Here is a 15,693-nt window from a genome sequence, read left to right on the forward strand (position 1 = left end):
TAATGGAATCAAAATTAGCTCTGATATTCCACAGTGGAGAGAGGAGGAAGTGCAATTAGCATGTAAGGCCCTCACCCAGGGGCCCAAGCCACCAAGTATTAATACTTGTCCCCAGCCTCTCTCAATTCAGAGTTTTGGAACCCATGACCCTTGCCTAGCGAGTGCTGCTTAGTTGATGGTGAGTCCCTCCATCATAACAAAAGGCCACGTACAGTTCCAAGCACAGTTCCCATAATCAGGGTAATAACAATTTATTTTTTCTGCCCCAATAACAGAGACACTGGGGATCCCACAGCAGCCAAAGTGACCATTTGGGCAGCTGTGGCCTCATTCTAGGCGTGGTGGGTGTGCCTATGCAAATGAGATCGGCCCCTGAAGTTCTTTTCCACAACTTGCCACACCTCACCACCAGATGTCAGGGTGGAGCTCATCCTGACACTGCTTACATATATATTTACCTGCTACTGTATTTTCCATTCCATGCATCTGATGAAGTGGGTTCTAGCCCATGAAAGCTTATGCCCAAATAAATTTGTTAGTCTCTAAGGTGTGCGACAAGGACTCCTCATTTTTTTTGCTGATACAGACTAACACGGCTACCACTCTGAAACCTTATGAAGAATACTTACTGCTACCCCTACCCATAAAGTTGTATGTCTTTAATTGTTTTTACTCACCTTCTTTGTAAAAATACTGTTTTCCACTAATGTATAGTGTTGATTACCTAGAACTAGATCAATGCAACTTATAAGTTAAAATGCACTTTTGTTTATCTTAAACCTGCACATCAAAGACACTAAATGTTATTCTATATGACCGCACATTATATCTACAAACTATATATCTTTCTATAATTGCTGAAATTCTGTATCTTGAGCGGGCTCAAAATCAAAGATTATAACCATTTTTAACTGTTCACTGTCATTTGTTAAAAGTGATTCATGATTCAAGTGTCTGTGTGATTGCAAAGAATCTTAAAGAAGTGTATATCTGAAACAGCTTGTTCTAATTATGGATATTCAGTGATCCACTTTAAGAGTGAAAGACATTTCAATCAGTGTTTTTTTGCTATTCAAATTAGTAGCAATAATTTATTCTGTTACAAATCCACTGATATTGGGCACGCAGCCTGCCTGTGCATGACCTTTGAACTGTTATGGAAGCTTGATTGAAGCAGAGAGTAAGATACAATGGTTTTAAAATTACTGCAGGCCTATTTTTCCATCCTGCTGTTTTCAGATTGCTGAAGATCATATCAGAGCGCCGCCACTCAGAGGTTTTTCTTGAATTGAATTGAACAAACTGAATTGAATTGTCTGTTCAAGTATAGCTTAAAGCAGTGGTTTACAAACTTTTTTTCTGGTGACCCAGTTGAAGAAAATTGTTGATACCTGCGACTCAACGGAGCCGGGGATGAGGGGTTTGGGAGGGGCTCAGGGCTGAGGCGCGTTGGGGTGAGGACTGTGGGTGGGGCTGGGGATGAGGGGTTTGGGGTGCAGGAGGGGGCTCTGGGTTTGGAGGGGGCTCAGGGCTCAGGCAGGGGGTTGGGTGTGGGAGGGGGTCAGGGCTCTGGGCTAGGGGTGCAGGCTCTTGGGTGGGGCTGGGGATGAGGAGAGTGGGGTGCAAGAAGAGGCTCTGGGTTTGTGGGGGAGGGCTCAGGGCTGGGGCAGGGGATTGGGACATGGGGTTGGGGTGCAGGCTTACCTCAGGCAGCGCCTGGTCAGCGGCACAGCAGGGGTGCTAAGGCAGGCTTCCTGCCTGTCTTGACACCACAGACTGTGCTGCGCCCCGGAAGCGGCCAGTAGGAGGTCTGGCTCCTAGGCAGAGGTGTGCAAGCGGCTCCGTGTGGCTTTCGCCTGCAGGCACTGCCCCCAAGCTCCCATTGGCCGGTTCTCAGCCAATGCGAGTGCAGAGCCAGTGCTCAGGGTGGGGGCAGCGTGCAGAGCCCTGTGGTCCCACCGCCTAGGAGCTGGACCTGCTGCTGGCCGCTTCTGTGCGGTGACAGAACTGGTAGGGACTAGCTTGCATTAGCCAGGCAGCACTGCCAACGGGATTTTTAACGGCCCTGTCAGTGGTGCTGATCAGAGCTGCCATGACCTAGAGCCTTACAATCCATGACCTAGTACTGGGTCATGACCTGCAGTTTGAAAACCACTGGCCTAAAGATGTTATGAGCTTTCCACTCTAACTGCCATGAACCACAGTTCTGATCTCATTCAAGATGAATCCAAGATTAATAGATTTCTGGCAACCTTTTTTTTTTTTTAATTGTTTATTGTTAATAGAACAGCATTGACCTTGGCTGTTTTTTAGGGCTTGTTGGCTGGCTAAACAAGTTTTGTATTTGCTATCTTGAATGAATCAGTTGCAAAATGTTGGGGTTTTAATTGCGTTTATGCATTCATGTATTACTACTTTGGTGGGTAAGGTATGTGCATGATATGTATATTGTAGCAGTTTGTTTTTGTTTCTGCAGTTACAATATTCTTCCAAACTGACAAACTCAAACTGACTTTGTGCCAAAAGGAAAATAAGCATGTTGGAGGGATAAAATATAACTCACTGTTTGTGGTATTAGTCCACCCATCCAGTGATCTGTAACAGGGGAGAGATCCTGGAGAACTATTTGACCTCCAAATGTGCCTGGGAGTTGCATGTAGAGCTTGCTGCTATTAGTATTCACAGCACTGGAACTGAAGATTTGGCAAGGAGTGTTCTGCTGATTCCTGAGGTCAATGCATTTTAGAAGGCATCCACATGTTGTGACAGTTTTGTTTTTAATAATAATTACAGTTTTTAGGGACCCCCCCAGCACTACACTCATTAAGAGGAAGAGAAAAGCTCTCAGATACAACTGTTTGTTGGAGTTGGAGGAGAAAGGAATGTAATAAAAAGGGAGAGGTTATAGGGGGAAAAAAGAGAGTAAGGGGGCTGTAGGAGTTAGGAGGGTTGGCCCAAAATTTTCTAACATCATTTGGATTCAGAAATACTCTTGGGGGCATTTGTAATTAAATTGTACAGAAGAAGAAATTTCAAAATGCAAGTGTGGTTTCTGGTTGTGGTGTTTCAATGGAGGACATGTTCTGATTTATAGCAAATGGCAGATCAACTCTTTTAATAAATAAACAACTCCCCTATAATTCTACAGCTTTTCTTTTTTTCCCTGATCTGCTATTTCTTCTCTTCCATTTTTGTATATCCCTTTCTCTTTTCTATACATTTCTTTCTCTTGCTTTTTAATTTGGCTGCCCTCTTCTGTTGTTTGGTTCCACACTGTTGTGATCCTTTTTAGCCCCAGCCCCATTTCTATTCTTACTATTGTAACAAACCTTTATTTCCCACCACCTCCCTTTTTGGGTCACTACAAATATTAAGGTACATCAAACTCTGACATGTTCCTGGTAGATTGTCAGTTTTTCCAGAGTTCTAGAACCTTGTGGGTTCACAATAACCACTTGCACACATGTCTGTTATATAAAGGTTCTTTAGTGCCATTGGCATAAGGAAAATAATGCAGTTACCCTAGGCATGAAGGATTACAGCTTATTGTAGTTAGTTATACATGCTGTAATTACTAGTTTAAACCCCTTGAAGCAGTCCAAGAAAAGGCACACTGTTAATGCTGCTCTTAGAAACTCTTCAGGCCTGGGGTGCACCTTCCAGTCCATCCCTCTTTTGAGGGCAAAGTCTTTTTCTCCCCCCTTCAGTATCAGAGATCTGGATAGATTCCACCGCAAGTTTCCTTTCTTTCTTTTGGTACTGTTTCAGGAGTCTTTCTTATCTCCTTCAATGTAGTGGTGTCCGTGCTTGAAGTCTCCTCCTGCAGGGCAATTATCAAACCACATCCCCCTGAACCTCAATTTGTTATGTCCTCTTTTTACTGGGCTCTACGTCCTGTGTTCAAGGATAGGCAGTGTATTCAGCTTTGTCTCTTTAAGAAGTTCTTACTCTTAATTGTCTTCTATGATAGTTTCCAGTCTCTGGAACTCTTTTGTAGCAGCAGCATACTCTCATGCCACTATTTCTTTGAAGAGCATGAAGGGCTGGTCCACCTAACTGTTAATGCCTCTTAATCAGTTGTTTTCCATGTATCACTGCTACTCCCAAGGACCTTGGCCCTGGTGTGATTACTTGAATGACAGTTCGATGATTCAGTATCACTGTAACCTTTAGATTTGTCACCTGCAGCAACTCAGCCACTTCTCAGATTCTAACCTCACCCACTCAGCTCCTTGAGATGCTAACTCTTAGTGGTTACAGACCTTCGACACAGCCTCCCACCTATGCTCTGCTCCTGGCTGGTAAGTTGTCTCTTCTGGACCTGATTCTGGCTTTTCCCAGCTGCTCTTTTTAAAATACTGCCTCTCTAGGTGCAGTGCTGGCTTTTTGTCCATAACAGTTGACACGGGGTGGCTTATAAACTCACTTTTTCCTCCTCAGCTTTTCTTCACTAGCTCTACTGCCCAAAACAGCTGTTCTCTTATGGGTCCATTATCTGTCCTTTTCATCCCTTCTCATTAGTTCTGCTGTTCTTAGTTGTCCTCTTCCCTACCATACTGAGGATCTCTGTGCTGGCAAAAGCCCCAAGATTTGGAGAAGAGGGGGTAGTTCAGTTGATGCTGGCTACTGTCTGCAAGAGATTTTTTCTTTCTGGAGCTTTTAAATGTTCTAAGAGGTACCACCTGATAAAATAAATTTTGTTGGCCCAGTGAGAAGGTCTTCCAACCTCCCAAGCTAATCTTTAATGTTTAAGATAATTCTGGGCCTGGGGATAGTGATGAGTAATGCAACAGTGGGTTTGCTACACAACTCTTCAGAGGGTGTGCAAAACTGTCTAAGTTCTTCAGTGTGGCAATATAGCAGCTGTAAGTGAGTTACTTATTACAAAAAGAAAAGGAGTACTTGGAGTACTTGGAGAAAAGGAGTACCTTAGAGACTAACCAATTTATTTGAGCATGAGCTTTCGTGAGCTCACGAAAGCTCATGCTCAAATAAATTGGTTAGTCTCTAAGGTGCCACAAGTACTCCTTTTCTTTTTGCGAATACAGACTAACACGGCTGTTACTCTGAAACCTGTCATTACTTATTACAGTAATTGGGGTGTGAAAGAATGCCTTCGATCACAGCACATTTTCTCCTAAAGGATTCTTTGGCACTTCCTCACACTCTTACCATGTCCCGAATTTCTCTCTGATTTAATGTTTTATATTAGAAAAAACTGTTACCAAATGCTCTGGATTACATTTTTAATGCAAAACAACATATGTGAGCTTTTGGGCAGGAGGGAGGGATCCACAGCCACTAGAATGCTGTGTAAAGTTTGAAAGCTACATTTTTTTTTCCTCCATACAGCCTTCCAGATCTTCTCCCATAGTCAGTTGCTTGCATGTGTTGTCAGACATTTCAAATGCAGAGCCTGTTTCTGCTTCCTACACAACTGTCAGTGATGTATGAGAGAAAGAGTGATCTGGAGTTTGAGCTGGGACCTCTGAGTCTGATCTCAGATCTGCCACCAATCTGGTATGTGGTCTTGGGCAACTCACTTAACCCTTCTTTGTCATCATTTCCCCAGAAAGGATGCTAATGTCTACCTCAAAGGGGAAGTGTTCAGACTGGCTAACTGATTTCATTAACTGATGAAAACTTTAAAAAAGGAAATACTGGATAGATGCTAAATGTTATCAGTCAGTGGGAGTATTGCTATGTAAATGAGTGTTGGATCATTCCCTTTATTGGGAATATTGGGCAGTAAGGATCCTTGCCCTGAGGGGTACTGACCATATATCTGAGGTTCATATATGGCCGCTGTTCCCAGAGTATATGAACACCTCACAGCCTTTAATGTATTTTTCCTCATAACATCCATGTGAGGTAGGGAAGTGCTATTATTCCTATTACAGACGGGGAACTGAGGCACAGAGAGACTAAGTGGTCCTTGCCCAATGTCACACAAGAAGTCTGTGTCAGAACAGGATATTGGACTTGGGTCTCCTAAGGCCCAGGCTAGCACCCTGATCACTGGAGTGTCCTTTCTTTCTACTCCATGTGCAATTCCCATTGACTTTGTACCCTGTTCTAGTTCAGTTTGCAATTTGATTATTTGGTATAAGTATCGCACACAAGAAAACTGCTGCATAAAATGTACAGAACTTTTCCTGGGAACAATTCAAGGAGCCAATAAATATAAAGAAATTGCAATACATTCAATACAGAGGAGCTTTGGGCCCAGTCCCACATTGAGTTCCATGCAGATGCAGGGTCTGCCCATGCTGAGCAAACTGCAGGATCATGCCTTGCTGTACATAAGATGACTTGTTTCCATTATAGATCTATATCTATATCTATCCATTTATATTTTGTAGGTTCAAATAGTTACCCAAACACATAGCAAGGGGGACCCAAAACAAATGGTAAGAAACAGTAAATTCTTTTTATAAAAGATGATGTATAACTGATACCATCATGTAGTTAGTAACTTCAATTAAAAAAATCTATGTAGGCAGATATTTCCTTATAGACAAACAACACAAGTAACAAAAATGTAAACAGGATTTTTTCTGACATAAAAATATGAAAAATTTGAATCTAGTAATAAAAAAAAATTCCCAAATTAACCTATTACAGTGACAATTACACCGTGCTTCTTTACTGTTTGAACTGATTGTTCTTTGTGTCGTTCCCATTCCTCATCATCTTTGTCCTGCTCAAATGTTTCTGGATAAATTGGCAGCTTGTCTTTTGGGCACTCCTCATAATAACTTCGGACATATTTTCCAACATACCACCCTTTGTATTCCTCGGGCATTTTGCATTCTAGGCCCGTGTAGTGAACATTGTAGTGATGCTCTAACCAGTAGAAAAGGTAATGAATGTTGTAATCACATCTCCAAGGGTTCTCTCTCAGCCATAATATTTTCAAAAAGTATAGGTCTTCTAATACTCCATATTCAAAATTTTGCAGTGTGTTGTTTGATAAATCAAGCTCCTCTAAGTTAAAGAGTCCTGAAAAAGCAGCTGGTCAATTAAAAAAACAAGTTATTGAAATGTAGAATTGATAGAATAAAAGAGAAAAATATGCTTGTAACAGGGAAAACATTCTCATATTAATGTGGATTAAACAGTATTCTTATATACGTTGGTCAAAAATCACTGGTTTATATTTTTTATTAAAAGGCTACAATAAAGGCTTCTTGTAAATTGAAACATAAAAGTGTGGATCCACTCTGAGAAGTGGCATGTAAACCTTCACAACGGTTCTGGTGTATTCAAAGTCACTTGCACTTAATTTACTGAGAAATATAAATTTTCTCTGCTTGTTTGCTCCTGTTAGCACAGTAGAGATAACACAGCAAAGAGCCGGTGAGCTGGAATCTAATTGTGCATCATGAGAGAATTGTTCCAGTAATCAGTTAGATCGGTGCCACATCCATTATTACCAGTAATATAGGTTCTGCAGGCCAAATCAGAAATTCACTGACATCTCTGCAACTCCATTGTCTTCAAATTGTACTCAGGCCTTGACTACGCACAAGGTTGTACAGCTTTAACTATACTGGCAACAGGGCTGCCCAAGTGAAATGGAGACTGGTCTGTACACAGATTTTGTGCTGGTATAACTATTTTGGCTAGGTTTCAGAGTAGCAGCTGTGTTAGTCTGTATCCGCAAAAAGAACAGGAGTACTGGTGGCACTTTAGAGACTAACAAATTTATTAAAGCATAAGCTTTCGTGGGCTACAGCTTATGCTCTAATAAATTTGTTAGTCTCTAATGTGCCACAAGTACTCCTGTTCTTATTTTGGCTAGGAGTATGATATTTTGGGGGCTGAAATAGCTATACTGGTTATAATAGCATTCCTAATGTGGACACAGTTGTTCTGGTATAAAGGTGCTTTATGCTGGTATAATTTATGCCCCTTTTCATAAGGAAATAAGCAAAACACTTTTATACTGGTATAACTCTGCCCACACTAGGGGGAGTTGTACCACTTTATACCAGTAGAGCTGTACAACTTTTGTGTGTAGGCAGGCAAAACAGTAGAGTTGTGGAGATATCAGTAAATGCCTGATTTGGCCTATCTATTACTGGTAATAATTATGAGAAAGATAATCTAATTTCACTGCTAATTCCCACCCAGGTTAAGTCTGCAAGGCTGCTAGTTAGGAAAAAAAAACTATTTATAAACTGAGTAAATTTGATAGGGAGCCAATTAGAGACAATAAACATGGCCATTTTTATAGAGGCACATTTCAGAGAAAAGCCCACCCTTTAAATAAACCGACTTTGTGGTCATTATATAGCACAGGTCTTAGTTTAAGGAGTCTAGCAATGTATTATTTTTGACCTCTTAAACACTATTTTATAGATGTCACTATTGTTCACTCTTACTAAGCTTCCAGAATGCTACAGCAGCCTACTCTTTGTTTGTGTTCCTTACTTCTGTCTCCTGCCTGATTCTGACTGTTTTCATCATATAAAAATATACACACATACTGAACAAATAGCCTACAATATTTTGCATTATATCAAAGCCATTTTGAGATCTAATAATATAACAAAGTATCAAATTTCATTAACTTTTTCAGTTTCTATATTATAGTGACTCCTATAATTTAAAAGCAGCCATATAAACTTAAGTCAAATTTGGTCAGATTTGGCAAGTAGTGTTTAAAGATATATTTAATTACATAACATTTGGGGACTGATTAGTCTTCAGTCCCAAAAATTCTATTTTTTGCCCCTTTTCTGCTTAAAATTAAGAGTACACCAAAAACCATGCTCGCTACATTGACTTCATTGGGGTTGCCCAAGATGCATGTCCGCACAGTTTGGCTCTATAAAATCAATGCATCTGAGGGCAGAATTTGGCCCAACCTGTTAAGTTTTCTGATCTTCTAGATTTTTCTAAATGAGAAAAATCTATATATAAGATAAAGACGTAGCCAATGCTAATAATTAATAAAGCACACAGTTTACTATTTGTATAAATATATAAAGTTGTTCTTACCAGGATCTATGTAAACTATTCCATTACTGCTAAGGTTTAATATCTTCAGTTCATTAACATCTTCAAACTCCTTGGCTTGTAGTTGGTTGATTTTGTTGTTAGATAAATCGAGTTTAACAATATCTGGAGGTATGTTACCTGGAACTTTCTTTAACTCTTAAAAAAAAAAATTAAAAGATGGATGTTTTATCATCTGTAGATTATTTCTACCGCTTGCAGGTCACTGTAAGAGCAATTTGTGCCAGGATGTAAAGATGACCTGTGTTCCTTGCATTTAAAGATAGATCGGGGTGTAACTCTCAGAAGAATAAAATTTGGAAAGTACCTACTAAGCATCTGGGAAAACAGAAATACCACATATATCTTGCATCTTTCTACTTCCTTTTCTGCTCCTTCTGTTCATCTAGCACTGACCACCCCCGATCCATTCTCAGTCTTTTCACACTGTTAATGTGAAAGTTATTTCTCATGCAGCTCCTGTTGACTGGAAGAGCCTAACATGACTGTCTATTTTACATTTCATCTGAAATAATTTCTCTTCTTTATGTTAGTACATAGTAATATCTCTTCCTATGCTTTAAATTTTTATTTTAACTTGTATACAGCTAAATAATGCAGTTACAATGCCATACAAACTAAGGCCTTGATTGTAGTGCACTTCCTCACCTAAATTAAACCAGTGGGGCTACTTGTGTGAGTAGGTGTTCACCACTTTGAGAAAGTGTTCCAGAATCAGACCCTAGTATACTGTATTGTACCATTTGTTCCACGCTACCAAAAGTAGATGTGTTCTAAGTATTAACAGCAGTGAAAATACTGTAGTTACTACCCTTATGTAAAGTGCTGAGGCATTTCTAGGCTTTTTATATCTATCTATGCAAAATATATGGCTCACCATTACTATGTTACCTGAGCATCTCACAATCTTTAATACATTTATCCTCATAACACCACTATGCGGTTGGGAAGTACTATTAATCTTGTTTTACAGATTGGGAACTAAGTGACAAAGAGTCCAAGTGATTTACCCAAAGGCACATAGAAAGGCTGTGTCAGAAAAGGACATTGGACTTGGATTTACCAAGTCCAGGGCTAGTGCCCTAGGCACTAGAGTGTCCTTTCTTCAATGAGCTAAATTCTGCTTAGACAGACTTCTTACTCCCTGACTTCTTTTAAGAGCTGTTGCATAGCCCACGTAATGAGCAGGTGGAATTTCAAACCCTGCTTTCAAAGGAGTATAGGCTGGCTACATGGTACCCCAAAAAATTGTGGGGAGGCTGTGCAAGGAAGATCCAAAGCTATAGCTTTAACACCTAATACACTACATAGAGTGAGAAGGAAATAATGTGTCCCAAGAAAAGATTTAGCAATGTGCCTTTGAGGCATAGACAACTAGTAGTGCTAGAGGATGCACTTTTAAAATATATACCTTTGTTGGCAGGCACTTTGGATTTTTTTTTTATCAAAAGCTGGTTCTGTATATATTTTTGGGGAAAAAACATTTTATTTCGGCAGACATGATGACGTTGTTTAAGAAGTAGCCACTGTGCATGCCTAGGGGCAGATCCTTAGCAGATGTAAATTGTTAGAGTTCCATTGACTTTGGAGCTCTGACAGTATAACTAGCTAAGGATCTGCTCCAGTGTCCTTACTTTTCTTAATGGTTTATCAACCCAGAGGTTCAGCTTACTTCTTATGGTTTCCCAGAGACTGTTTTTGAGTGTTTAATGGAAGAACTGTATCATATCAGACTTATTTATCTAGTTCTATTGAGATACTGTAGTATCATTATTTCTAACAACATTTTAAGATCCATATTATAGTGGGTTTTTGTAATATCTCCAAAATTTCCACTGAAATTTGATCATCTACATGGAAAAATGTTTTCTTATCATACTTTGACACTGAACCAGTTTGTGTCTGAGTTCAACAGCACTAACTTTAAAATCAGTGAGATAAAGAGAGTGAAAAACAAAAACAAAACCCTGACAGCATTGTGCATATTTATTGCAGATATGACCTACACCCATTTGATCTGAAGTAAACCTCAGAGTCCTTTTTTATATGACTCTGTCAATCCTTCTCTGACTGCTATTTTCTGTGATCTTTGGGTGAAGTAATGATATAGCCTTTTCTCAATACCTGTGAGGGAAATTTCAACTTTAAATATGAAAATTAAGGATAAAAAGTAATATATTGCTCCTACTAGTAGCCTTGCATGGAGTCGGGGGAAATTTGGAGAGGAGGATATAACAGCAAGAAGGGAGGTTAGAAAGGGAGGGGTCTGGACTTTCTAGCTGTTTGTGTATTGCAAAAGGCACCCAAAATGTGTTGGGATGTTAAGAATGAAGTAGGCCCATTTCCATCTGGTATAGCAGGATAATGAGGTCCTTTCTCTTATTGTTTGAAAAGCTGCCTGAAGACAGTACCTTTCAGATACCAGTAATTTGTCTATGCGTGATATCACAACTCCTTCTCTTGTGAAATGACTTACACTAAAGACAGTAAGCAAGACACAACCTGGAGCCTTTATAATCTAGTAGGTCAGCATATAGAAACAAACACTCCCAATTTAGTCTGGAGACTCCTGATTTTCATGTGAAGCCACAGACAGAATTTATTTGGAGACTTGATGCATCAAAGGGTTTTGTTTTGTTTGTTGTTTTTTAAAGGAAAGACTTGGGTAATACTGGCCACTTAAATACTTAGATAGCTAAGAACCTCATGATTATTTTACAATAACATAATGCAAAATCACATAGGATGACATGTTGCTGCAACCAGGAGGAATCTCAGTTTTATACTCTGAAAAGTTGACAAATCCAGTATATCACTGATTTGGTGAGTGTCTGTTTAGGAAAAAAGACCCTGACTATATACACATTTTACAAAGTCTTCATCATGCGCTTCCTCCATCATTGGCCTTAAGGCACTTTTCTAAGGGGCAGAGACCTGTCCAGGCCTCATCTAATGTATTCATGCCTTCTTTGGGGTGTGGAGCACTCCTGGCATTGCTAGTCAGCCTACCCACCTGTTGTAAGTTGTTTGGGTTAAACCTCGTTAGGGTTTGTGCATAACTTCGGTCTTTCATTTAGGATGAATGTAAGAAAGTGACTGAAATAATAGCAGCCTCCAAACCCAAATCATAGGCAGGTGTCTGCTACTAAAATAAAGAGAAATGCATGGCTGCCCAGAAATTTCAATGAACTGGGCAGAGGGGCTTGCTAGGTATTGCCTGACCAGAGGTATAAGTGTGTGTTTAAATAAGAGAAGCAGGAAACATTACACAGAGAAGGACACAGCTGGAGCCTAGACGAGCAACGTGTCTGAATCTGAAAGAAGCCTACAGAGGCGGCTTCTGAGTCAAGTGCTGAGTAAAGAGGCTTGGAACCGTCAGCAAAGAAACTGACCCTTATTGTTTAGTTCCTCCTGTGTCCAGAGAAGCAGGGCTATGTACAGTCTTTATAAATAAACAAGACTGCATTAAAGAAATACCTGACTCTATTAGCAATTTCTCATCCTAACTGGAACAACCCTGAATTTGACTAACCATTTGGGTAGAAATCCACAGAACTTTGTGGTCGCCTCTTAGAGGGTATGTGGGGGTAGCGGCTCCGTGTACTTCTGCTACATGCTTATGGAGGGGCGGATATAATAACACGCATTTTTAAATAGCCAAAAAAGCCCACAAAACCCCAACCAAGAGTTGACCATACTGCGAGGCTTCAGGCAGCTTGAAGGAAGAAGTCACAGTGCCATGGTGCCTGTATTCTCCTGTTCCTAAGAATTTTGAGTCCATTCAAGCAGATACTCAACTCAGATAAAATCATCTCAAATCAAATTTGCTCCCCTCTGCATGACTTATACAGAGAGGATGCTATGGCCTAAAGTATCAGCCTGGAAGTTCAGCATTCACTCTGATTTCCTCATATTTGTATATTTATACCAGGTGCCTGTCTTTGTTCAGTAGTAATGTTTACTGGAGCCATAAAGAGTAATGATGGCACAGTTAAGACTCTGTGATATCTTATACTGCAAGAGCAAGTGAGAATGAATAAAAATGAGCCAGGAAGAAAGGGTAATAGGGAAAATCAAAAGGAGGAAGTAGCTTTATAGGGAAAGAGTGGGGGAGGGAGGAGGAAGAAGAGCAGGAGTGAGCACTGGGGAAAAGGAAGTGGGAGGACAGAGGATTTCTCACATGACATACAGATTGGGTACACCATGTGGTCACAGGCTGAAGCCTTTAATTTATGTACATTTCGTGTCTCCTTATACTGACTTCTGAGCTTGTCTATCCTCCTTTTAGATGACACAGAGAGCAGCAAAGACAGAGCCTCCCTGGAATCAAGGGTAGGGGACAGGAACACAATAAAAGCAGTTATATAAATGTACAGTCACAGTAAGGCAAATGGAAGAAAATAGCACAGCAGTTTGGCAAGCATGTTACAAGATAAAAATAGCTAACATAGTACAACGGTCACACTACAGGTTGTAATTTGCAAGAATTGGGCAAAATCCTCTCTAAGTAGACTACTTCCACAGCTTTGTACTGTTTTTTGTTTTATGTTTTGTAAAGTTGAAGTATGAACTGAATGCAGTTTGCAATGGGTGTAACCAGAGAACAGTTCTCATCAGAATTTTTTTTTTTTAGTTTTTCTTTGGTAGTTCTCTTGGGATAAAATATGGGAAATAAAAAGCATAGACAAACCTGGACTTGTATGTTCGCATCTCCCAGATGGGCTATTATTTATTCTTAGGGTTCACTTATGGCTCCTAAGATGTATTTGGGGAAGGGAGGAAGCACTCTTTCGAGTAGCAGTAACTGGAAGCATTATGACTTTGAAATGCCTCCTGGGCACTAGGAGGAAGAACAGGGAGAGTACCCTTGCTACAGCTGTTCAAAAGGAACAGCTGGTACTTTCCATTATGCAGGAAAGCTGGTACACAGAGGGTGGGACGCCAATGCCTTTCCATCCAGTCAGGCCCTTTTTGGGGCCTCTGAGTGCTGCTGGAGGTTCCCTGCTGTCAAATTATGGCTACCCTTGTGCACTGGAAGAGGGGGAAGAGCTCCCTGTGCTCTTCCCTCTGTCAGTGCAGTCGCTTTGAAACCACTCTAATTTTGTTTATAGATTTATTGGCATATGTAAAAGTAGCTTTACTGGAGTAAAATCAGTCAAAACTAGGCTCTGCTGCTACAATAATTTAAGTATGTGCTTAACTTTGTTACTAGGAGCACTCCTATTGATTTCAATTGGAGTATTCATGCTGATAAAATTAAATACATGCAGGAGTTTTTGCAGAATTGGGCTATAAAATGGAGGTGAAATACTGCAAGAATTCTAATTACACTCTTTTTATAATCACAAGAACAAAGAAGTTGTTAGTACTATTTAAAGGACATTAAAGCAAAAACTTTCTAGAACCGTACTGATTTTCTATAACCTACTTAACTATAGAAGAAGTATAACAGCAAAGGAGCAAGAACATTAAACTTTGTCACTGAATTAAAAATAAGTAAACAAACCTTTTCTTTTGCAATCCAATGTTTGTTTGGGAAATACATAAATATGACAGAGGGAGGAATCAAATTCTGGTTTGACAACTTCAGGCTTTGCTGCTGCTATATTTTTGGGGTCCAGTCTTTCCTCTTCACTACATAGACGTTCAGCTTTTATCTGCTTTAGCTTTTGATCTTTCAGTTCTATTGGGTATACACACTTGGCATAATTTCCCAAATTCCTGTTTGTTGGAACCTGCAACATTGTAATAAGAGTTTCCATCTCACAGGTGCAATGCCAAGGATTATCGTAAAGACGCAGGTAGTTTAGAAGGGGCATATAAATAAAAACTTCCTCTGATAAAATCTGAATCTGGTTATGCTGAAGTAAGAGTGTGGTAAGTTTGTTTAAACCAAAAAAAGCCTCACTTTCAATTTTTGATATATCATTCTGTTGTAAATCCAGACTTTTTAGTGTTTTATACTTGGAAAACATATTATTCTTCAGTTTGCGAATCCTGTTTCTTGCTAGCAGCATGTGTCTTAAATCCTCAGGCCAATCAGGAGACGCAAAAGTCAGTTTTCTTTCTTGGCAATCTAAGTATTTCTCATGAAGATAAGTATACACATCACAGGGGAGGCCTGGGGCATAACGCTTAACAGTACTCGATGCTTTTCTTAAGCTGTTTGTCCTTCCATTATTTGCTTTGTTTCTCAAACTCCCGTTCCTTGTCTTCCTAAAGTAGGCTGCTTTACAAAATAAAAGGAGTAGTATAATAGTAGCCACTTTCATTCTGACATCCAGCTGGCCCTAATTACTTTCTGTGACAGCTGGAACAGTCACAGTATTCCTTTGAAATCTGAGTTTGGAGCTAATACTGTTCCGAATCGAGGAGGTACAGCTGGTGTATGTGAAATCCCTGTGTTGGAAGAAAAGAGGAATATTAGAAAGTGTAAAATAGACATTTTCACAGACACTGGTACTTAAAATGAACCATTACAAAACCATTACACCTGATTCACTCAGAACTTGAAAATTTCTCAGACAGGGACATTAAGGTCACTTCTTATGGTTTAATTGTTTTCATGCTCTCTATGATCCACTTTCATTCACTTTGATTAAATTTAGCAAGCTTTCAAAATACAAGGCTAGATTCTAGCTGGCTTTCGTTTAGGTGCACATACAGATT

General features: G+C 39.8%; 2 protein-coding genes across 13 annotated transcripts in view; one reads left to right on the forward strand and one right to left on the reverse strand.

Annotated features, from left to right (window-relative positions):
• FBXL13 (F-box and leucine rich repeat protein 13) overlaps positions 1 to 15,693 on the forward strand; it is a 178,838-nt gene that overhangs the window by 71,856 nt on the left and 91,289 nt on the right. The gene's annotated exons all lie outside the window — the stretch shown is intronic.
• On the reverse strand, positions 6,611 to 15,415 carry LRRC17 (leucine rich repeat containing 17). Its single transcript, XM_073328556.2, has 3 exons — positions 14,531 to 15,415; positions 9,007 to 9,162; positions 6,611 to 7,014 (listed from the first exon to the last, which is right to left on the reverse strand). Exons 1-3 carry the CDS (start codon positions 15,294 to 15,296, stop codon positions 6,611 to 6,613), a joined length of 1,326 nt encoding a protein of 441 aa, XP_073184657.1. The 5' UTR covers positions 15,297 to 15,415.

This window comes from Lepidochelys kempii, chromosome 1 (genome assembly GCF_965140285.1).
Source record: "Lepidochelys kempii isolate rLepKem1 chromosome 1, rLepKem1.hap1, whole genome shotgun sequence".
NCBI classification, from domain to species: Eukaryota; Metazoa; Chordata; order Testudines; family Cheloniidae; genus Lepidochelys; species Lepidochelys kempii.

Excerpts from the sequence above, each read along its gene's own strand:
- LRRC17 (XM_073328556.2), bottom strand. The coding sequence starts at position 15,296 with ATGAAAGTGGCTACTATTATACTACTCCTTTTATTTTGTAAAGCAGCC. Across the intron at positions 9,163-14,530 it reads ATTGGATTGCAAAAGAAAAG|AGTTAAAGAAAGTTCCAGGT; the intron begins GTTTGTTTACTT and ends TTTTTTTTTAAG. Across the intron at positions 7,015-9,006 it reads AATAGTTTACATAGATCCTG|CTGCTTTTTCAGGACTCTTT; the intron begins GTAAGAACAACT and ends TTAATTGACCAG.